Source organism: Ostrea edulis, chromosome 2 (assembly GCF_947568905.1).
Source record: "Ostrea edulis chromosome 2, xbOstEdul1.1, whole genome shotgun sequence".
In the NCBI taxonomy this organism is placed as follows: Eukaryota; Metazoa; Mollusca; class Bivalvia; order Ostreida; family Ostreidae; genus Ostrea; species Ostrea edulis.
In genome coordinates, this window is record NC_079165.1 from 98339826 (window position 1) to 98365230 (window position 25405).

Consider the following 25405-nt stretch of genomic DNA (forward strand, 5'->3'; position numbering starts at 1 on the left):
CTTTGATTTCAAACGTGGCAAAGCCATTTGAACAATGCCATTCTTACGTGATGAAAGCATACTTTAATATGAAACGGCAATGGATGATCTCGTCCTCGAATCACAATTTCATCAATAGAAACATTCCATAACCAATTTGCCAAAGGGAATGCGTATCATTACTGTATTCCCCCGTTTTTGGTGATTTTTTTTTTTTTTTTTTTTTTTATACATCAAACGTAGGATGATTGTTCTATGATTTTAAAAAGATATCTTTCAGTAGCTAAGTAACAGACGACAACACAGAAATGTAAATAACTATGGTAACTGGATTCCAAATTTGCATGTCGGTGTACAGTGGATGAAATAAATCAGCACGGCTACAAAAATGGCCTGTCATTAAGATAACAGCGCCTTGTTATAAACAACCTTATATAAAAATTCACAAATAAGCGTATTATTCTATAAATACTACTTTGGTACTCTTTATATTTCCTTAGTCCGTAATATTTACTGACATAGTAACGCACGCCTTTTGTAGTAACTGCTTTTCGCTGATTAGAAAAGGGGAGATATGGTTAATCCAGAGAATTCAACACCGAACTGTGTGTGATTCACAAGTCTATATTCCGTACAGTATCATTTCATCGATATTGCAATAAGTGTAACAGAGTTTAAAGGGACTGTTTCACGTTTTTCGAAAGATTGATTGAATATTTCACTCATATGGAGACGTCACCACTGCCGCGGAAGGGCTGCAAAATTTAGGCCTATGCTCGGCGCTTATGGCCATTGAGCAGGGAGGGATCTTTATCGTGCCACACCTGCTGTGACACGGGACCTCGGTTTTTGCGGTCTCATCCGAAGGGCCGACCCATTTAGTCGCCTCTTACGACAGGCAACGGGTACTCACTACTGAGGACCTATTCAGGGCCGTAAATTACATGGAGGCGGAGGAGGCAGCTGCCTCCTCCAACTTTTGAGCCAAAAAAAATTAAAATTTAAAGTTCATTAGAATTTATGTTGTTTCCAATAACTAAGAACATGATACCTCCCTTAAAAAGCATTCCAAATCTTTCTTTTAGAATGAGTTAGTCAAGTAACATCTTAGAAGGCCCTAGAATCAAGGATTTTGCACGAAACGTGTTCAGTGTGCACAAAATGTGCTCAGCGTCTGGGGGCCGCCCAGGCCCCCGCCTAATTTCCTGCCTCCTCCAAATTGAAGGTTAATTTACGGCCCTGCTATTCTAACCCGGATCCCCACGGGATGAAATATTTTTCATTTTTGATGTTAAAAATTAAAAATATAACTCATTTAATGTTGACAACCTAAATTTGGACCGTCTGAATGCAAGGATAAGAGCAATCTTTTTATGTAAACAAACAAACAAGTGAAACGTTAATTTTGTAATTTAAAGCATCTTCATTTTGTACAATCACAAATTTTAACTTTTAAATGACACATTTTACCTAAAGTATACTTGAGATGTGATATATTTGAAAACTTCGTAAACAATAACACACCTCAATCTTTGTTTTGAAAACAAATAATAAACTTTCTATAATGAGCTTCTGTCATGATGAATAACCCTATTTTTTTGTGAAACCTTCTAAACATATTAGACTGTAGATTTTGGTCATTTAAAGTGAAAAACAAAATGGGGGAGGGGGGGATCGTGAATCAGTCCCTTTTAAAGAAATAAAGTCGCGATTTCGTGGATGTTGCTGAAGAACCTCCGAGGTCGAGACATGTTGCTTAGAATATAAATGCCGTGGCGAACTTTTTAAAAGCCGAGGCGAACTTCATTTCTACTCTAGTCCTGTGGGGATCCGGGTTAGAATAGGTCATCAGTACCCCCTTGCTTTTCGTAAGAGGCGACTACTAGTAAACGGAGCGGTCCTTCGAGTGAGACCGTAAAATCTGAGGTCCCATGTCATAGCGGGTGTGGCACGATAAAGATCCCTCCCTGCTCAAGGACCGTAAGCGCTGAGCATAGGCCTTAAATTGTGCAGCCCTTCACCGGCAATGGCGACATCTCCAAATGAATGAAAAATTCCCGAGAGGGGCGTTAAACAATATTCAATCAATTAATATTTCTACTCTACTACGGCTCACAAAATTAGGTCACTTCGTGACGTCACGATAGTCTCCGAAACGACGAGGCCTACACGTTTTTGCTGACAAAAAGGGTGAGATGGTAGGGCATACTAGATCAATTTTGAAAAAAATATTTCAAGTACCGGTAATGGTATTCAGTTTGATGTTGACGGATTATATCAACTGCTTTCAATACACAGTCCAAGAAAATTACACATACGTGCAGTCTGATTAAAACCACCCCCTCCTCCTTGCACTCGACGAGTCGAGTGTAAGAAGGAGGGGGGTGGTGACGAGTCGAGTGTAAGGAGGAGGGGTGGTTTTAATCAGACTGACATACGTGGTTCCAGAGGGTTTAACTTGTCTGTGCATCGCCATGCTTGTTTTAGCCTACATGCGTATGCAGACGATTGATTTATATTGAATGACAAATATTCTTCAGTCATTTATAAATTTAATTTGCAACATCTATTGATTAATTTTTATGATTATAAAATTGAGTTATCAGTTATTAATGTTATTGCTTTATTAACAAAACGTTAAGTGCAAGTGAAATATGTATCAATATTCTCATAATCGTTTATAACATGTGCGTATGAAGGTACATCGCAGCATAATAACCCGCGGTATTCCTTTGTTCTTCGTGATAACCGGGGTGGAAACATAATTAACAATATTCTAGTAATAAAATATTTCTGAATTCTAAGAAATTTTAGCATGCACTATACCTGGTCCATTATTGAACACCATCCTTTCTTGAAATAATAGAATCAATATACCGATATTGTAGGCTAACTTTAAAAGTCCTAAACAAAGATAGTGGGCTAGCATTCATTTGGTTGGTTGGTTGGATATGGTTAACGTTCACTCATATGAATACTTCACCACTGCGGGTGAAGGGCTGCAAAATCTAGGCCTATGCTCGGCGCTTGCGTTAACGGCCATTGAGCAGTGACACGGGGCCTCGGGTTTTGCGGTCTCATCCAAAGGACCGGCAATCATTTGGTGAGCTCTTGTAAACGGTTTAGATGTTTTGTCTACAAAGTGTCAATTAATGCTTACAAGTTCGCAATTTTTTCCCAACCCATTATTCACCTGATGTTCACCAATGTAAGTTCAATAACCCTATATCATGATAAAGCTAACAATTCTTTAGTAATAAAATGTTCCTAAATTCTAGAGAACTTTAGCATGCAATACTTTTCATGAATAGGATCCGTGCCGAAAGGTTTCGAGTACGAGTTATCATCATTGCACGCTTACATGTAGGTTACTTGTTACTTGTGCTCTGGTACCGATTTCCTTATTTCATTAACTAAGTATCAAGTAATTCCTAGAACATTTGGACACTGATTTTCTATTAAGGACCAGAAAATATTATTCACAATTTGAAATATTTCACATGCATTAATCGATACGCGCGTAACTGTGACCTTGCACACATTCATAGGAGTGCCAATAATGCTTGAGGAAAAAATGAATAAATTATCAACATAAAACAACTGAAATATAATTTAGCTATATGGCAAGAACTCTGCAAGGCGGGGCATATCTCCTCACAATGAGTATCTACAAGCTTTTTCTATGAAGCCCTGTTTTGACCTTTTGACCACAAAATCAATAGGATTCGTCCTCTCTTGATAACAAAGCTACATTTGAAGTAACAAACCAATCGAGCAAAAGATGTGGAATGTAGAGAGTATACAATTTTGTTTGGTTTTTTTGGATAAAATTCCTTAGTGACCTTGACCATTTAACCCCAAAACAATATGGTTCTTCCTCTCTTGATAAGAAAGTGGCCTGTGGAGTGTCCAAGTTTTTCTATGAAGGCCCTTAATGACTTTAACCTTTGGACTACCAAATTCCATAGGATTCTTCCTCTCTTAATAAAAAAGCGACCTGTGGAGTGTGTAAGTTTTTCTATGAAGGCCCTTAGTGACCTTGACCTTTTGACTACCAAAATCAATAGGGTTCTTCCTATCTTGATGACAAAACTACATGTGAATTATAAAATAGGTGGAGCAGAAAGTGTTGTCTGTGGAGTGTCTAGAAAACTCAGTGTCACACAGGCACTCAGATATATACTCACCACACACGAAATGGTCCGTTATTATATTCCCTCTCGCAATGAAAATATAGGATTTATCAGTGAATATTGGCACCCGATGGATTCGTTGTCTCACAAGTTCGGGAAATTCACTATCCCTACAGTACAGAACCACTGCATGGAACTTGTCCCTAGTCCGAATCATGTGTACATACTCCCGGAATCGTCGGAATGATCCAGACACGTGGATACCGTACTAGAGTAAATTAATTACGTCATCAATCTTCTTCTTTAAGCGCTTAACGTAAGAGACGATGTGCTTATGGGCATCAGTCGATTTTCCATTTACCCACAGATATTTCTGGTCCTCAAGTACTGACTGTAATATTAAGGAAAACTGGTTGCATCATCAATTACCGGGAACCAGTTATTTATAATTAATCATGAAATGAATTTCAAAGCAAGTTCATTCAATTGTGTTATGTGCTATTATAATAAAGGCACACGATCTTGTATTGATTTCTTATCCTTTTGATTAAGTTTGTGATGGTTGCACAATTTTCCCCATCATTTATTTCCAACATACAATACGAGAGGAGGGAGATAATACCTCCTTAGAGGATCTCGCTTTATCCACACCTGGAGTGCCAAGAGCTGCCTGAATGAAAATGCTCTTTTAATCAAAAAATATATTTTCTATGTGCATAAATGTTTAATAACATTCAAAACCATTAAGTTCGCGTGACTAGATCATGCAAAGGGCCAACTTCTTACAATACACTCTATTGCACTACCACCTGCACATTAGTCCCCCACGTAACTTTACTTGAAATACATATTACAACAATATATATATATATTAATGGTATTGAATTTTGATTTCTTGAGTGTCAAGTACATTTTTCTGGCACTCTGATTTTTACATCAAAAGATAAATCTTTAAAAAGGTTTTTTTCTCAATTCTGAAAAACATCTTGTTCTCATAAATTCTAACAGCAAGATTTTCTACATTCAGTCAGATGCTCCATCTGGTTTCAATCTGCTAAAAAATATTTATTTCAATAACACGAAAGGTTATTTATCAATTTGTATTTAAACTCTACATTTTTATCTAATATCTTTAATGCATTATTTTTGCTAATCATTTTCCTGTCAACAGGTTAAGTTAAAACTGGTTGCACCATTATTGCTGGTAAAAAGATTAGTATTACACCTGGTCAATATTGTCAAAGCCCTTTTTCATGTAAATATCAGGATTCACAAACTTAGTGCTATTCAGTACTTTTTGTTTTAACTTGCTCGTTGCTATATGTTTTGGTATGCTCCATGAATTGGTCGGATGAAAATAACAAACAGTGATCAATCTCATAACTCCTACAAGGAATAAACATCCCCTGTCGCAAATTGTTTGAACAAAAAACAATGATTATAGAATTGCTAAACTATTTCTAAATCTGTTTCACGTCCTATGATGGACTTTGACCATTGATATTCTATACATACCGCATCTTCACAAGTCAAGGGTTATTGATTCGTTACCTCGCACTCAAGGGTTATTGATTCGTTACCTCGCACTAACCCTTGACATCAGTCGCTATTTAAAAGTTGGGCTCGAGAAGAAGCATATGATTGGTTTGCAGCCTGAAGCTGCAAACCAATCAGACAACGGCTTTTATAATCGGTCGAAAACAAAACTAAACACGCATGGCGACGGCATTATGGTGTAGAATTTGTGGCCAATTAGTACAAGACAGATACCGTCGATTGATTTTCGGGAGTTCGTTTTGCTTGAAGAAACAATTAGACGAGGTTTTGGGGGTATGAGCCGAATGAAAATGATGGATTGTCGAAGCACGTTTGTCGACTATGTTTTAATAAAATTAAACAAATTGTCCAAAATAATGGGAACAACTTCGTAAGATAGCGATTTACCACTGCCGGTTTTATTCCCAATAAAAACGTCTTTTCCTTCTCTGATACATGATATCGAAAGCTTTTGGTTTTCAGTCAAATGCTCGATTTGATGTTTTTCATATATCTTCTCGTCAACGGACGCCATTTTTTACTTTCTGTTTATTCCCTTACCAAACTTTCATCTGAAACAAGAAATCCCATTGGCTGATTAATTCTAGCGTATTGCGTCATCCTTCTTCTCGAGCCCAACTTTTAAATAGCGACTGATGTCAAGGGTTAGTGCGAGGTAACGAATCAATAACTCTTGACTTGTGAAGATGTACATACCGATGTTGATGATCTTCACATGTTTGTTTGCCTGTTTTACGTCTCTTCGACAATTTTTGCTGATATGGAGAAGTTGCCAGCTCTAGGTGAAGGTGTCACTTTACACCTGTTCGTGGCTCTCGGAGATTTGTTTCTTATAAAGGTCCAAATCTAGGTCATAACTAAGTCCGACTAGGCAATATACCACAAAACTTAGTTGGATCCTAATTGCATTTTAAAAATCGGTGTAAATGTGGCCGTATCTGTTTATTAAACTTAATAATAGACTTTTGCCCTTGAAAACCAGGCAATGCTCATGCGTGGACACTGCTGATCCCTTGACGCGGATACATGTTTCAATGCTTTCAAAATGTTGTTCAGAATATTGTCTGACCATATAAGTTAATATCATTTGTAAAGCACAATTTGACTGGTTGCAAGTAGCTCAGTGGTAGAACATTCGCTTCGTAACTGAGTGGTCGTGAATTAGAGACCCGCTCGTGTCATGGTCGCGTCAAACATACATCCTGTGCACCAATCATAAGTCTAAAGTGGAAATTCACCATCAGATGGTAAAGTCTCAGTATGAGTGAAAACTTCTCGCCGGGATGTAAAACAAACAACACAATTTGATTGGTTTATTTGACTTTACAAACATGTATGTTTTATATCGTATAAGATAAGTTGTGATATGACGTCTGAAGATATGTTTAGCTCCTCTGTTTCCATTTTGGTTTCGTGAGGATCCGGGTTAAAATAGATCATCAGTACCCCTTGCTTGTCGTAAAAGGCGACTAAATGGGGCGATCCTTCGAATGAGACCGTAAAAATCGAGGCCCTGTGTCATGGCAGGTGTCGCACGATACAGATCACTCCCTGCTCAAAGGCCGTAAGCGTTAAGTTTTGCAGCCCTTTCCGGCATTGGTGATGTCTCCATATGAGTGAAAAATTCTCGAGAGGACGTTAAACAATATTCAATCATCAATCTGTTTCCATATTGTTGCCGTGTTTATATTTCACTGAGTCATATAAAACTCATATTTTCTTTAGAATTATTCATGAAATTACATCAAATGCGTTTTACTTAATTAAATTATAGGAATGAAAGTAATGTCTACTCATTGAATAGGATATACGCGGTTTACAATGCATAAACGCCCCCAACTTTATATCGTATATCCACGAGGTGTCTTTGGACACAAGTGTAGTAGGAAAATATGAATGATTTTTTTATATCAAAATATTGAGAAGTATATGACCGCAGAAATCAATCTGCGCTGTAAATGAAGGCTTTTATAAGGGATGGATTTGTAGCCATGGAAGGCGTTACATCGTACGGATATATGGGGGAAATCTTAATCACCACAAGGAATAATGTTTGGTGTGACATGGTTGAAACTAATTTTATTCATTCTAATATTTTTCATGTATGGGAAAAAATACAACTTCTCAGGTAAACACTGTGGCCAAGGTGACTCTTCTTAAAATAAATAGAACATCTGATATAGACGAGTAATAAAGTTAATTCGCCAATTACAGACGGAACAAAGGATTTGTTGTTGTTGTAAATTTGTAATCAGCACTTTGCGATACTATAATTTATTGCAGTTTGATACGTTATCAAGTTCAATACGGAGAGAAACTACGTAAACAATCTAATTCGGTACTAATAATGATACTGCTGGGCTTCCGTATCGTTATCTAGTCGGAAATTAAAACAAAAACATATTGTGCACATAAGTGTGAGAATCGCGTGATTGTGAATTCATTACCGCAAATGAGAACAAACTCGCAATAATAGGAAAACACCGTTATTTCATTTTAACAAGAGGCCCACAGGCCTTATCGGTCACCTGAATACTAGTGAAAAAGTATCACTACTTCCATGGGCTATGAAAGCTAGAAAAGATTTCATGTTCTGAATATCTAAGCTAAATTCTAATGTTCAGCAACAGTATAAAACAAGATGTGTTCTTAAAACTTCACTGCCTTCAAAAGCGCATACACTGATGAAAGGTTTTAAATAATAGGTGTATTAGGCCATGCCAATTTGTAATCTAGTTCGTCGGGTTCGCCGCTTCTATTTGTAATAAATCCAAATTATAATATTATCAAAAAATAATACCCGCCTGCGTGACCAAAAATATCTGCATTAAATATTTTCGACTTTTTACAACAAGCGCACAAACGACATTGATGCATATGGCTGACAAATGACAGAATCGCGGGCTCGCAAAAAATTTCCTAACAGTGTAATACGGATTTTTAAGTTATTCATGATGTCTTTCTTAATATGTACGATATTTCATAACACCGGATTGGAAGTTGTTCATTATACTGCAATCGAACTGGAAGTCGATGAAAATTTTAATGCGCTATTTGATGTCACTCTTTAGAGAACATCGACAGCGTACGATTGATTGATTATATATTGTCTAAAGTCTCTCTTGAGAATATTTCACTCAAATGAAGACTTTACCATTGGCGGTGAAGGGCTGCTAAATTTAGGCCTTATGCTCAGCACTTATACCCATTGAGCAGGGATAGATCTTTATCGTGCTACACTTGCTTTGACACAGGTCTCCGACAGTTTTTGTTGTTTCATCCGAAGGACCACCCCATTTATTCACCTCTTACGACAAGCAAGGGGTACTGGGGACTATTCTAAATAGGACCGACAGTTAACAAATTCACAAAACGTTTTTGGTGATTGTTAATTCTGTGTGTTCTATTAGAATTCAAGAAAATGCTGCAAGTGATACATTGGAGATTTCAAAATTGGACTTGTCCCTAGCAATATGCATAGATCTGAATCGAAAGTTTATAGAAATGAAACTAAAATAAGATTTTTTAAAAAGACCTTATCAGTTAATGTTGCAAAGAACATATATTAGGTATGAAGAAAATAAAGTCTTTGAAACCTGAAATACTTCTTATTCATTGTAAACTATATCAACAAACTAAAAAATGTTAAGTTCATGTGGTAAACAAATGATATATGATGATTTTAGATCTTTATTTTTGAGCGCTCGCTTTTTAAAATCACACTTGATTCAATTAAAATTATTTTTATTTTTTGTATTCGCTCGCCTCATAATTTTTATCTCCAAAATAAAAAATAATATTTGTAAAATAATTTCGCCCTCTCGCCTCACTTTTTTTGTTTGAAAATCTGAAGAACTATTTTACAAATTGGTGTGGCCTTAACATTAAAACATCAAAAGATATGACTAATTTGGACCCATCCTAAAGTCATAACCCTGGGTTTTGATTGATATGCATTTAGATTTAATACAGTATCAGCAAACTTACACATAAATACTAAGTTTGGTCAGAACCCTTACTCTGGGGATCATCAAATTTACAATTTGGTAAAGGACAACCTGCTCTATCCATTTAGTTTCAATTTAGTATCAATAGCACTAAAGAAGATGGTATTTAAGTATTTTACACATAAACACTATATTACATGTTTGGCCCCGCCCTGGGGTCAGAACCCCTACCCAGGGGATTATGAAATTTACAATTTTGGTAGAGGCTTTCATGTTCTATATCACTATGCATTTAGTTTTTCTTACATGTGTGTGGTTCTTGAGAAGACGATTTTTGAAAATTGGTGTATTTTGGGCAGTTTTTGCCCCGCCCCTAAGACCCCATGGGTGCAGGAATCCAGAAATTTATAATTTATGTCCCCCTTGTTCCAAAGATGCTTCATACCCAATCTGAAAAGAATTGGAATGATAGTTATCAAGAAGAAGTTAAAAATGTCTATTGTTCACACATTTAATAACTGACCATTTTGGCCCCACCCTGATACCAAAACCCCTACCCCTGGGATCATCAAATTAACAATTAAAGTAAAGGACTACCTGCTCTTTCTAAATATCTATTTAGTTTCAATATAGTATCAACAGCACTGAAGAAGATGTTATTTAAATGTTTTACACATAAACACTATATAACAAGTTTGGCCCCACCCTGGCGTCAGAACCCCTACCCTGGGGATCATGAAATTTACACTTTTGATAGAGGCCTTCATGTTCTCCATCACCATGCATTTAGTTTTTCTTACATATGTGCGGTTCTTGAGAAGAAGATTTTTGAAAATTTGTCAATTTTGGGCAGTTTCTGCCCCGCCCTTAAGGCCCCAGGGGCGCTGGAGACCTGAAATTTACAATTTATGTTCCCCTTGTCCCAAAGATGCTTCATACCAAATTTGAAAGGAATTGGACTAATAGTTATGAAGAAGTTAAAAATGTTCAATTGTTGACGGACGACGCACGACAACCGATTGCAATGGTCACCTGAGTTTACTCAGGTGACCTAAAAATTCGAATATACCACTAAAGTATATCAAGGTTGCAAACATGAAATTTGAAAGTACTTGTAAAAATTTCACTGTACATATACAACAAAACGCGTCTGATTCCAATGAAGTTTAAAAGAATTAAGAGACGGGAAATTTGGGTATAATCACCTAATAAATATGAAATGAAGAAGATAACGAACAATATCAATCTTTAGTATAAAAATGACTCCAGGCGTGGGGTTCAACCTTCATGGTTAGGTTTGATATCTGTTAGAACAGTCTGCATCGTCGGTAACCCATGGTACTTTCATCTATTCTTTCTTGGTTGTGGACTCGAAACGTATGGCTGTTTGCGACGATGTTCATTCTGTGACACTAAAAAGGCCTCCCTGATCATCTCGAGACTCTTTTTCTACTTATGATTGGTGGATCATTGATTCTGTACTGTTCCTTATATTGCTATAGCAACTCGTACCATCGTTAGAATATTTGAATTACCTCATGCTTACAATGTTTTACATTCTATCAGACTGTATATACAGAGTCATATAAAAGTATTCACTCATCTTGTTTTTCATCCAAACATTTAGCAGTAATGCACAAAACCGTCACAAGGAAATCAACACTTACTTGCTTTTAATCCATTTTCAACATGTCCCCTGTCCCAGGTTTAAATCACAACTCTGTTTACTTTCTCTTAACTGGTCCCATATTTTGACAACTAATGTAAACCCGGGACAGGGGACATGTTGAAAATGGATTAAAAGCAAGTAAGTGTTGATTTCCTTGTGACGGTTTTGTGCATTACTGCTAAATGTTTGAAAACAACTTGTCTAGTGCGTAAATCCAGGCACATCTGAGTCGAAACGTCGGTCGAAGCATAAACCGTCACCGACTCCGGCATTTACACTTTTTCCAGAATCAAAATATGAATGCTTGCGAAGAGAAGTCGATGAAGGCTATGCCTCTCGACTTCTCTAAAGAGAATAGTTTGAGGAATGCGGATAATTTCACCATCATTGCAAAGCTGAGGATCGTATCATGTATTTATACCATCACCTTCACTTTGGTCTTTATCAAATGACGTAGACCCCCTCTAAAACACCCATGGAGCTTCCTGTATACAGCAGACCAGAAGTTGTGACTAGTATCGGAATATCGTATATTATTTGTGCTGGAAAAATAATCTATGCCAAGAAGATTACGAACAACTATTTTCGGAAGAGCCCTAAAGTCACCCTCTCCCCTTAGTTGTGCTTCTTTGTTAGCTGATCTGTTTTTATATTCTTATGAAGCAGAATTTATTCAAAAACTCATACATGAGATTTAAAAACCTCTTGTTGTGGCCTTTAATGATAGATCGACGACATTTATCTATTAACAATAATAATTTTTATTCATATGCCGATTCGATATACAAGTCCCTATGAACTCAAAATAAAAGTCACCACAGAGTCGTCCACTTTTGCTTCATACTTCGATATTTTATTAAAATATTGACGGCAATCTAACAACTCAACTTTATGATAAATGGAATGATTTCAACTTCTCCATCGTCAACTTCCCCATATTTATGTAGCAATATTCCATTATCACCTGCAAATGGTGTTTATATCTCTCTACTGATTCGATACGCAAGAGCATAGTCCACGTATGATCAGTTTTTAAATCGAGGTAGGCTACTGAAAACAAGTTGATGGTGCAGGGGTTTCAACAACCTCGTTTAAAGTAAGCATTTCGCAAATTTTATGGTCGATATAACGATCTAGTTTGTCAATATTACCTATCATTGCATGTAGGTCAAATGCTGTCTGGCGTGTTTCATACCAATTGTTAGGCTGTTCTAGTCATCACCAATTTTGACTACGGATAACTCCGTTTACATGATCAGGATATAGGTCTCATGGCGGGTGTGACCGGTCGACAGGGGATGCTTACTACTCCTAGGCACACGATCCCACCTCTGATATATCCAGGGGTCCGTGTTTGTCCAACTCTCTATTTTGTACTGCTTATAGGAGTTAAATCACTGTTCGTATCTTCACCTTTCATAGTAGTCTTTGCACAAAATACGCTATAGGGAAATGTTTAAATAATTGTGCAAATGGGACACAATAAAACACACACCGATATAACATTCATATCTGTATGTTGAATACTTAAAGAACTTCAAAACAACTGTTTGAAGGCAGATTTCGAATACCTGCGACTGCAGGTATGCGGTAAATTGAGAACTGCCAACGCATCAGTCTTCGCTTTCCGACTACTGTACAAGATATTAGCGTAATCAACAGATTTGATAGATGTTTTCATTGATATACACTGTATTCCTTTTGTGATTAACGAGCTTGAAATTGCATTAATGTAGTATTTATTTTACAAAATAAGCGATCGAGACTCGTCGACTGCCTCTATTCAGATGTCGATCACGATGAATAAAAAACGTAACATATAAAAATAAATTTCTTTAAAAATTGTCCATCAAACGTTACGAAATTCGAACTTGATCTGTAGTTTGCCACTATGAAACTACACTGCAAGTTTTAAATGAATCTACGCAAGCATAATGGGGAAAAGTCTGGAAAACCCAATTTGGGACAGACCGACAAGAAAGCCTTAGTCCCCTTCGTTTTACAAATCCGTAGGGGACTAAGGATGCTTGTATATTCTTTTGTAATACTGAACCCCAGTGGTTGTTGCGGTTTTGAAAGAATTTTGCTATGTATTCCTAACAAGTTTGAACCCCTACCGTGACCACAACATGACCTGTAGTGCATTTTTAATTATTTCTCACCATTTGATAAGGTTTCAGACAACAGAATTTTCACTTCGCATGTATATCGAAGCTGATATGCAAGCTCTGGGGCCCAAACAGCCAGGGTAGATCACAGTAGGTATTGCAAGTTTTACATCAAGGGTAACATACACTGCAATTGTAAGTGATTTCCAACAGAATATTCATACAAGCGCTGCGGCCACATACAAAAACTAATCGTTGGATACATACTGGTAAACCTCATGTCAGAGTTAAATGTAATATGTCACTAGCTCGGCTCATTATTTTGTCTCTTGACAATGAACAGAATCCAAGCACCCCGTTTATTTTTTCGATGACTGAAGGAAATTATAACGCAAATTAAAACATTCTAGTACTCGATTTTCACACAAAAATATTTACTACTCTGTATGAATTTATTAATTGTAACAATGTATCATGATGATTATAACAATATATGAACTAATCATTTTCAACCGGTTGGAGCTACTCCGGTTGGGGGGTGAATCTCAGATAAGGTTTCCCGGAAGGCACGTCCTGGATAGTGACTCCTTTTGGAAAGACTTTGTCAATGCCTTCCTGGGGAATGGAAGGCAGGACCATGCACTTTTCACCTTGCTAAAAAGTACAGAGAATCCATAAATGCATATCTCTCACTATACCAATAAACGACAATGAAAAAACCCTCTAAATACCCACCTTCCATCCTTCTGGGGTTGCTACTTTTTTGTTCATGGTCAGCTGGAGGGAATCGATGACCCTCAGGATTTCTCTGAAAGCAAGTCGTAAGACGTACGTTAGATAAGCGTGTTATGGTACTTCATGTAAGAAGATTTTTTTTTTAATCAAAAATAATACTCACACAAAGTTTCGTCCCGTTGTTGCTGGGTACAACATTGACAGTTTTAGCTTCTTGTCGGGGCCAATAATAAACACCTGTAATTGTGAAATGATCAGAGATATTCGTGTTGTATCGGTGGTGGTTTTACATTGGTGATACATGGCTGCATACAATGATACTCAGTTAAGTTAAGGGTACTAGATTCAACCAGCGCCGGCACGGGGAACATTGGGGACAAAAGCGAAATAATTGCATTCAAAATATTTTGGTAAGACAATTTTGTCAATCATTGTGAATCCTGGAAATTTCGTGTTGGGGTTCATCTAAGTGTATCTAACCCCATGGCCAAAAGTTTTTTCCCTTCCCTCAACCAATTACAGTAAACGTTTTTCTAGTTCAATTTCTTAATTCAATATCTGGGGGTGGGGGTGGGGGTGGGGGCGGGAATCTTAAGCCTTTAAGCTTTCTACATCTATTACACCGCATTCTTTTTGCAACAACCAGGATCCACCACTGTACATCTGTTCAGAGTTATGCACATCTACTTTTTAAGATATAATTACACGTCAAAACATACCACCTTTTGTCAAAGAATCTGGTATTTCTACAGAAAAAAAAATTGTACTTCTGAAAAAGGTAAATATGTCGCTAGCCAAGGGTGACGCTCCAGGGTGTTTTCTTCGCGTTATCAAGATTCTAAAACAAGTCGGCTTGATCCGCCAAGGGGGAAAAGAGAAACTACAGCAGAACGTCTTCCTTAGCTAGCGGTCATGTGAACTAAACGGTCGTCCGGTTTGATGAAACAGAAAACTATTAATTTAGTGGGAATAATTCCATAAAAAGTTCTTGAGAGACATAACGTATTTGTAATACATCTTAGTTTCAGAGGATTAATGGAGCACGAAGTACCCCCCCCCCCCCTTCCCCAATCCAATGCTATAGATGAAAGATAGTCATGTGTTTGTGTTATTTCTCTCACCTTAATTTTGATTTTCACTCAAAACTGAGTTTGGTTTCGGCAGTTGTGGGCGTGTTTTCGGTAAATGGTCACCAATGACACGAAATCTGCCATTTGTAAATTAATCAAAGGGGTGCATTTTTTGTTGTTGTTTTTGTGAAGATTCAAATTAACAAAACTTTTTTTCCCTTCACTGATCATATATGACAGGTCATGCCACACTATCAATCACTGTAGAATAAGACACAGTAATCTTTAAATCTACGTGTGTATTCTACACTTCTTGTCTACTGATCTCGAACAAGACGCCAGTCATAATATGTTGTAGAGTTTGGCGTTGAACAATGTACTGTCTGATTACGTGTGTAATATTTCATCAAAGTGCATATTAAAACAACCTCTAAATTATCCTTTAAACTGTTTTTTCTTCTAACATTGCATAATGGTATAGGTGTGTGAGACAGGTGTGAATTTCTCAGGCCTGTTCTGCACTTACAGCACGACACGTGAGAGGTAGACCTGCGTTGTCTTTTTCACTCGGATCCACCATCTTCAGCTTGACGGCCAAATCTCTGCTTTTATCCGAAATGATCGGAAACGGAAGCTTTCCTGTGGAACATTTAGCAAAGTTCATAACATCCTGCAATGAAACAAGGGAACTTTCTTATTAGATAACGACTCACTATTACGTAACACGGCCGAGTCACTGCCATTTTCTCTCAACATGCGCCGTTGATTTATTTGAATCAAACTCATTTCAGTTGGAAGTTCGATTGTGCGATACACAATTTATGGCCGCAATATCAAATAGTTTTCAAGGACAATTGATGTTGGTATAAGTGGGACACAGCGGACCGGCGGCCCAAGGTATTTAATTATCAGGACTATCAAGGATACAGCAAGTAACTGTCTTTTCAAAAAACAAAACAAAGCACTTGTAACCACACGCTTATCTTTAATGTGAAGGACTTAGATCAAATTTGCAACTTCATAAGTTCAGCTTCAGAACTGCATTATCAACGGCACCAGTATATGGTTTACTTCTTGCTATATATATATACAGTGATTTAGTTAATATTGATTTGAATTGCGTGTCCTCTTCCTAGAGTAATACTAGTTCTTACTGTGTCAAAGTATATTTGATTTTGTATTGACCTATGGACCATGCCTTTATCTTGAAAGGTGTCAGGACTTCGTGTTATCAGTTTATCTAATACTGGGGAGATACGAAAAGTGAATACATGTGTATATCTGGATTTACCTTGGACCAGCCCTCGTGACTTGGGACGTCATCACAAGAAAGCGCGATCATCTTGACTCCCCTCTTCTGAAACTCGGGTTCCAGTTGCACGCATTTCCCCAGTTCAGTAGTGCATACCGGAGTATAGTCTGCTGGGTGCGAAAACAGGATACACCAACTAAAACGTAATTGAAACAGCTATTTTTTAACACTAGTACAAGCACAATATCACATTTTCATTCATTTTTCTTAACCTCCTTTATTTGTAATGCAGACTATTGAACAGTATTTACTATAATGTATAAAAAAAAAATTTAAAAATCAGAAATAAAATAGAGGGTATTATGGGTCTTCCTTTCTAGGGTCAAATGGGTTTGGACCATGTATCTCTTTCAATGCTGAACAACTTCGCTATATTCTAAGTTTAAAGTCAAAATGTACCAGGGTTCCTGCAAACTTTTTGAATTCTATATGACCTTGATCCCAATAGAAGGACAAGGTCTATGCTTGCACCATCTACTTCTTCCATGCCGAAGTAATACTCAAATTTTGAAGTCAAAACTTAAATGTTCTTCCTTTATGTTCACAATATCATTCCGTCATAACTTTTTAACTATATACAAGAGACTTTTATACGGCAATAAATTCAAAGTTGTATGATCGGTAAATCATTAAGGTCACACCCCCCCCCCCGACTAACTGTAGTCACATCTATATGTATATAGTATATAAACAGGTCAAGTAAATAATCATTGTAAAATCCAAATATTCTAATCGACCAGTCATCGGGTTTGCTTCCGACTTCAGCCGATGATCGAATAGAAAAATGGTCCCATTGCTTGTCATTAACAGTTACACCCTAAAGAACCTGTCCGCGTGCTAATTTTATTAACGACACCCATCCATCCCTAATTCATTATGAATAATTAACAATTTTAAAATTTTGAATCTTGATGTCTTAAATAAAATTAAGGAAAAAAATCACTTTTCAGAGTATAAAATAGAAAATGTATATTATGGTAAAAATCAAAGTACTTTGTTATAGGTATGTAATGACAAAGAGAGGGTGATCGTTAATGGATTGATTAATGTATCTATATTGAAACACAAATTTTATTACAGAGGACTTAAAAATTAAGGTAGGACCTCTGTACTATCATTAAGAAAATAAATAAAATGCGCTCCCCTACGGTACCTAGAATGCCCATACTTCACATTAATAATTACACTTTTTTTTTTAAAAAACTTGACAATACTTTACTTTATTACATGCATCTATTATTTACTAAATAGTATATATAACATTTTAACAGCTGTTAGTCTTTATATATATGTATACCATTGCATAGTGGTGGCGAGATCCAATAAATTAAATTGAAAATTGAATTGAACTCAATTTGACAGCTTTCATCTCAACTAATAAGGTACAGTGGCTGGTCCAGGATTTCATTAAAGAAATAAAAAACAAACATCCAGACGATGAAACAAAGTAATGAGACGTTTTAAAACGTGAACATCTTCCTCAACAAATTCAAATTGAGCTGTTTGTGGGTAGAGGTGAAGGGGTCAAAGATTTTGAATGGCTTGGGACAAAGAAAAGCTTCATCGGTTTTATACACTTGTAAATAGATTGCGACGCATTGTTTGCTCCCGTTTCATTTGATATTATTAGACTTGCTAAAGTTTTTATGTTTAATAATCAATGCTCTCTTTGATACTTTTTAATAATGCAAAACAAGTATGTAGATAGCAGAGATTTAGATTTCTGAAACACAGGTAAAGAAACAACATAGAGACTTGAGCAAGTCTACCCCGAGATGGCAGAAACGAGATTTTGAGTATCAGTTTATACAACGTATATGCAGTTTGACTATATGATGGGTAATAAAAAACTGGGTCAGGCCTAGATGAAATTTTATATTCTTCCGAGTTAAGTTTAACTAGGCTGTGACGACCAACCTCAAATTCCGGATAGGGTTATTCCGTGTCATGAATTGGGACGTTGTCCATTAATGTCCAATGTATAGTATCGACGAGTATTGACCAAAGAATGGAACTGTGTTATTTGCAGTTGCAGATATATTCACAAAAAGTTTTGAAAAGGATAGAAAAAAACCCAGTTTAGAATTACTAGCTGACGCTGACACGTATGAATAAACACGATGTGCAGAGTGGTTGAGTAGTCAGCGCCTGTCGATGCATGCACGCGTTTTCTAAATCTATATTTCAAAGTTTAAATTACCTACCTATCTCCGATAAACTGGTGGAGTTTCAATTTTCCAGCTGTTGTATCGACTTCAAAATCGGGAAAGGTGTCGCCCAAATTCATGTTGTACTGCCGGTCCTGTCGTCCTACACGGTATAGTGGGCCCGGTATCCAGAGCTATTTAAAAAGTACGGTAGCCTTCTAAGGACGTAACACTCATTTCATGGCGGAAACCAGTCAACCGATACAGTAAGCTATGGTATCCCGATCGGGCCATTTGAAAAAGTGCCATGACGCGTTGTCACATACCCACAACTTCACGCATCACGCCATCGTGTTGTCACAGGACACGCCTTCGAGCTAACAACTTTAAACAACGCGCCGTCGCTCTCATCATGCCGATACGCACAAAGGTGCTTGTGGACAGGACTTCCAGTCCTCTTCACCTTGTATTTTTGTATGTTCAATGTTTTGGGTATTTAGGGTATATTTAATCACAAAATATTTGATTTACGAGTGATTGTATTTCCATGAAATAAACAAAATCCCACATAGGATGTCAATCACTGATCCTGGTGAAAAGGTTTGACAATTTTGTCTGCTACCATTGTCAAAAAATCTGCACCTCGCTGAAAATTCTCAGTGAACAAACAAGAATAATGCACTTACCTACAGGAAAGAACTGTCATTTTAGATAAATGATGATTTAAAGACTTTATGCATCAATATTCGACGAGCAATAATTAAATGATACCGCGCAATTTCATTTTTTTTTTAACTCTCCAGCCTTATCATTTTCCACCAAAACGAATGGAAGTTGCCCTGCTTACTATCGCAGCCTATTATTTTCTCTAAAACATGAAAATCCAAGACAAGGACTTCTGAGTATCATAGCTCTAGGAAAAGGTCAGAAAATACTTAAACTAGTGATAAAAAGCGTTTGTTTTCAAAGTGTAGATTGGCGAAGATTTTTAATTAGTATCCATCCTTGGAAGATAAAGAACATTTCTGCTTGATGTCCTGGTTGTTGGACAATACCATCCGAAGTGATAGTGAATACTTGAATTTAATGGACATCAGAGGAAATAATGACCTTTCCAATGCCTCGTTTAATATCATTACATGTATGGAAGGTCTATATTTTAAAGTTAAGTGTTATGACACTTATAAGAAGGGGCTGATGGGGCCATATCGCTCACCTGAGTCACATTGGCTCTGTTTTTGTTCAGCTGTTGTGATTTTTAAAAGATTTTTTTTTTAAAATCTGTATTCACATGAAAATTGTTCACCCCATATTGTGGTCCCCATCTAGCCCCAAAGGGTCACGAGATATATATTTATATGAATTACTTGTGCATGCATGATTATTGCTTTGGAATGCTTATTTGATATATTCTCTATGTTATGTTAACAGTGAATGAAGAAGAAAAAACCACCTTATAACCGATTTTGAATTTACACAACACTTGGATACCTCAAACCCCAATATGACTAACATGATGACCTTGCTGTTCTTCAGAAGAAGATTTTTAGAAATATTTCCTTTCATGTATACATGCATTAAGGTAATTTGATCCATCCTTACCCAAGGGTTAAATATTTAAATTTTAAAAAAAAACTTGAATCAACACAACATTAGGATATTAATATGACTGACATAACCTTGCTGTTCTGTTTTTTTAAAGATTTTCTTTCGTGTACATTCTGTGTTAAATTTGATCCATCCTAGCCCAAGGGTTAGTAACTTGAATTTAAAAAACAAATTGGTCTTGTCACAAGGAATGCACATATTAAATATGAGAGCCCTCCACTCACATTTCTAATGTTATGAGCAATGTTAAAGTTTTGAGATTTGGGATAATTTTCGAGGTCAACGTCAAAATAATGGTATGAAATGTAAGGTCCTGCCATTAAAAGTTTATATGTAAAATATGAAAGCCTCTACTTTAAATAGTTCGGGAATATTACTTAGGTTATATTTTCTTAAAAGTAGGTTAAACGTCAAGTTCAAGGTCACAAGATATAACATTTTGGTACCAAAGGAAAAGTCTTGTCACACGGAATGTGCATATGAAATCCCTATCTCTCACTATTCAAAATTTATGAAAAAGTTTCGGACAGACAATCAGAAAGATCAAAAACAATATGCCCCTCCCCCCATAAATATGGTCGCGGGGCATAAAAATATTGAATTCATACAACTTTTGATATTATTTAGTGTGACCCTGCTACTCTTGAAAAGAATTTGTTTAATTTTCTGTATATTCCCAAAACTTTTATCTTCAATTGTGTCCACACCCTACGCTCGGGACCCTGCAATTAACAACTTTGCATTCGAACTACCTGAAGATACTTGTTATGGTCTTGCTGTTGTTGAGATATGAAGATTTTTAATGATATTTGCCTTCAATCCACTATTGTGGCTACCCCCGGGGATTATCATTTGAACAAACTTGAATTTGCATAATGTTCTATGTCAGGTAGCATTTTTTTTAAATTTCTTATATGACCACATGAAAACTTTGATCCCCTATTATGGCCCCATCCAAGCCCTATGAACCACAATTTAAACAAACTTAAATCTTGTCAGGAAGCTTTCATGAAAATTTTGACTTTTTGGCTCTGTGGCTCATGAGAAGAATATCTTTAAAAAATTTCCTATAAAACTTGATCCCCTGCTGTGGTCCCACACTTCCCCTGGGGCCTTGATTTGAAGAAACCTTAACCTACTCTATGTCAGAAAGCATTCATGTAAACAACTTCTGGCCAAGTGGTAGCCTCACCCTATGTTTGCCTTTACTAATTCATTTCCCCATTGAAGGGAACATGGCTCATTATTTGAAGAACCCTGAATCCCCTTTACTAATTCATTCCCCCATTGAAGGGAACATGGCTCATTATTTGAAGAAGCCTGAATCCCCTTTACCAAAGAATGATAAGTGCCAAGTTTGATTGATATTAGTTTGGTAGTTCTGGAGAAAAAGATGTGAAATGATAACGACAACAGATGCTGGGCAAATTCGATAAGAAAAACTCACTTGTGCCTTTGGCTCAGGAAAGTTAAAAACGGTGTTTATGTGGAATTTTCTTATTTCATTGAAACTAAACCACTTAAGTTAAATATTTTGTGAGAAAATCCTCGTTAATACCCAAGGCAATGAACATGAAAAAATATACATCGTGGGGAGAAGGACCGAACGTCTACAAGCACCTGTGTTTGCGCGATTACTAACAGTAACACAATTTCACCAGAGACATATCCTCATACATATATATTGAACAGTATTTTTTTTTTCATGTTCGAAACTAAGCCAAAATTTTGTCAGTATGATAAACTATATAAAATAATATTATCTGACAATTTCAACAAATTATTGATTGGTATTAACGAAGGTCAAAACCGCGATTTTCGAATGCATATTTATCTGAAGGATTAAAAGCGCGGGAAAAGTATTATCACTATTAGAAACATCACGTAGCAGGAAGGTTTCGTTTACCATATTTTGTCATATTAACAATGATTTTATTTTAAACATGATTTATGTTAACTCCCCTTCACACGTCCCCCCTACCCCATTCCCCGTGTGACAGACTTTAATCGCCGAATGTGTTTCGCCAACAGCCAGCAGGCCGTCCTCGCTTTCACATCGCCACATCGATGTTAGTTTATGACGTCACGTGATCATAACTATATTTCGAAAGAGGGCGTTTAATATCTTGTCAGGAAAATAAATGAATAAATAGGAAATGAAGTGTTGGGAAGGGTAAAAACAGGGCAGGGGGGAATGCTACAAGACCCCTATCTCATCCGTCTGTCATTGACGATGCTGGGGAAAAGCAGACCGCCCAAGATTCAGAGGTAGAAAATCCTGTCTGAATCTGGAGAGATTTCCGAAGGCTCTATTAACGAACATTGCCGTTTGAATAACGAACGTGAGACACATGAGAAACTGATATAACGTTCTTTCAACGTTAGACGACTAGTACCGGTGTTGTATAGTCTCGCTTTCCCCAGACTCTCGCCCTCGAGACTTTGCACGAGCGAGTCTCGTGCAAAGTCTCGAGGGCGAGAGTCTGGGGAAAGCGAGACTACGGTGTTGTATAGCAGCCTTTCACCCATAGTAGCCTTACCCCCCCCCCCCCGGAAAAAGGCTATATAGTAGCCTTTCCCCCTGGGGGAGGGGGGGGGGTCTACTATATCGTCGATCTTCCCCCATAGCAGGGTTTTCCCCTCACGTTTTTGGTTTTGATTTTAGAAAACAGATTATGGAAAGTCAATCAGGCTTTGTACAACAAATATTGATATTGCATAGATCTGAGTATCGAAGAGTGTATGTTGCCGATAGTTTGAATGTAGATACATGTATTTTCATAGATATACATTTTAGAGATATAGTTAACGGTATTACTGAGAAAGTATAAAACATGCCAAATTATTTATAAATTCATAAAAAGCATTTTGTGGAAAACAAAGAGTAAGCCCACTTACAATGTATCAGAATAAATCTTTATGTTCAATGATGTTCTGCAGTCTCAATTGTATCGATATCTTGAATTAACAAGAGGCCAATAGTCCTTGACGGTCACCTGAACCCATGCATGGACCTGTCTGAAAGGCTCTTATATGCACAATCCCCAAAAGCCTTTTCAATTGAAAGATTTGGTAGACTGCATCATGTAACCTCTTTACAAAAGCATTCGGTGTTCAATATTTCAATATATTTGACAGATTAATTGACGGAATTTCAGACACCACCACCTCCCTCCAGCAAAGTCTTTCTCCAAAAGTAATACTCGGGTAGGCAGCATCTTGATCACCTCATCTTTTTATTTATCTAGTTTTCATATAGCATCAAAAGAACTAGACACAAGGTTTTAAGCATTATAAACATTAACTCTCTCTGACCATTTTACCACCCCACCCCCCTCCCCCATCCTGAAACCCTGCAACCTGGTTTACAAAATAAACAATTTTGTTAGATCATGAAATTTACAATTTTGTTTTAGAGGTTTCCTTGTCCATCATTACTATATGCTCAGTTTGTCTGTTATTTGCCTAGTAGTAGAGAAAAATTTTGAAGGAATTGTCACTATATGACTAATATGGCCACGCCCTAACACAGGAACCCCTGCCCCGGGGGTCATGAAAGGACAAGGTATGTTTGGGGCCAAATTTGGCCCCGCGTCCAAATTAAATGATATCCCTCAAAATTCTTTCATATGGTGCATACTTCCATAAAATGGTTATGATGTCTTCGTAAAAAGCTTTACTTATTTATAATACATATGTAAATACAGTATAGTTTACGATAACGTTGTGCCATTTTGACGTTACTTTGTGCGACGTCATGAACAAGAAAGCTATGGCATGAACTCAATATGAAAATAATCCAATTTATGTCGCCATATGCTCAAAGTTTTATTAAACAAATGTGCACTATGATTTTTATTTGAAAATTTTAAATGATTTTTTCCGAAAGTTTTAATCAATTGTAGATGATTCGATGCGGCGGATGCTGTGATGGGAAGGACGATTGGTGTAATTGTATCTAAGAATTGCAGCGCAACCCATATATATTCATTCAATTTTAACATTGTATTTACATTTGCTCCAATTTGCATTGTTTTAATCTAAATTAAATGAATATCATATATGTACGTAGCGCGTGGTTACCATAAGTTATTCTTGTGTGTATATGTACACGTTGTTCTTTTTTTTTTTTTTTTTCGAGCGCACTAAATGTTTTCATCGAAGGAACACGCACTAACCAATGCTACATTGGATTGTACATGTAGTAAAAAGAACATGAAATTCATTCAGAATATATGTGAAAAGAAATATTATAAAACGAACTTGAAAAGTTGTTTGTTTTTTTAAAAAAATTCAACACATGACAATGGGACTGAATGTGATCCTTATAGGATGTGATAAGATTTACAAACAATGTGGTAAGTTCTACACAAGAGTTGACACTGACAAAACCTAACAAAAAATAATCTTGTCGGTATTATATTCAATGTTTTAGCATATACACTTGCATCTATTAATTACACTCTTTATTTAAAAAAAAAATATACAGGCTCCTGACAATTATCTTTATATAACAAATCTTTCAATGCATTAGTATTTACGCAAAGGATAACAGTTTGAATCATAAATCATATTCATTGTCTCAAACCACGTCCGAGGTCCGCATGGGAGAGGATCTTATATTTTTACCCCCCCCCCCCTTCTACCTTTTGAAAGGTGAAACTCGGCGGTTAAGGTAGTACTCTACATCGTCATAATGGCTGACTTCCTTTAAAAACATGGATGAAAAAATCGATATCAGCAGTATTGGACTTTTCCTTTTCCAGTTAAATACCTAGCCGAGTAGTTCAGTAGGTTAAAATACCGACTGCTGAACTGTAGGTCGCAGGTTCGAGTCCAGCAGGGGTTTTAAAAATTTTTCAGATTACCTTGTACAAAAACTGTATTTTTTGACAAAATAAAGTAAATTTGAAAATTTTCAACTTCAAAATACTTTTGTACATATTCTCCACTTGTCATCTACATCAAATTTCTCTGGTTTAGCGTACCTCCTTAAGTAATGTTTTACTCGGAGACATTTTGTATGCTTGATCACGTTGTTCACCTAATCGATCTCAAGAAAATTACTACAGAACGTAAAATTGTAGAAAATATTATACTTAACAATATGTAAATAATTAAATTATTATAAAACAGCCAA

At 36.6% G+C, this 25405-nt stretch overlaps 1 protein-coding gene and 1 long non-coding RNA gene across 4 annotated transcripts; one reads left to right on the forward strand and one right to left on the reverse strand.

Annotated features, from left to right (window-relative positions):
- Window positions 1-13805: 13805 nt before the first annotated feature.
- LOC125680545 (peroxiredoxin-6-like) lies at window positions 13806-18927 on the reverse strand. Its single transcript, XM_048920228.2, has 6 exons — window positions 18715-18927; window positions 16490-16646; window positions 15725-15868; window positions 14292-14365; window positions 14129-14201; window positions 13806-14047 (listed from the first exon to the last, which is right to left on the reverse strand). Exons 1-6 carry the CDS (start codon window positions 18795-18797, stop codon window positions 13916-13918), a joined length of 663 nt encoding a protein of 220 aa, XP_048776185.1. The 5' UTR covers window positions 18798-18927; the 3' UTR covers window positions 13806-13915.
- On the forward strand, window positions 15725-24847 carry LOC130052007 (uncharacterized). 3 transcript variants are annotated; one of them, XR_008800316.1, is made up of 4 exons: window positions 15725-16095; window positions 19461-19580; window positions 23404-23472; window positions 24171-24847. It is a non-coding gene; the product is annotated as an uncharacterized LOC130052007 (long non-coding RNA). The 3 variants fall into 3 exon arrangements; XR_008800318.1 differs by lacking the exon at window positions 15725-16095 and having other exon boundaries at window positions 19328-19580; XR_008800317.1 differs by lacking the exons at window positions 15725-16095; window positions 19461-19580 and adding an exon at window positions 20042-20239.
- The last annotated feature ends 558 nt before the right edge of the window (window positions 24848-25405 follow it).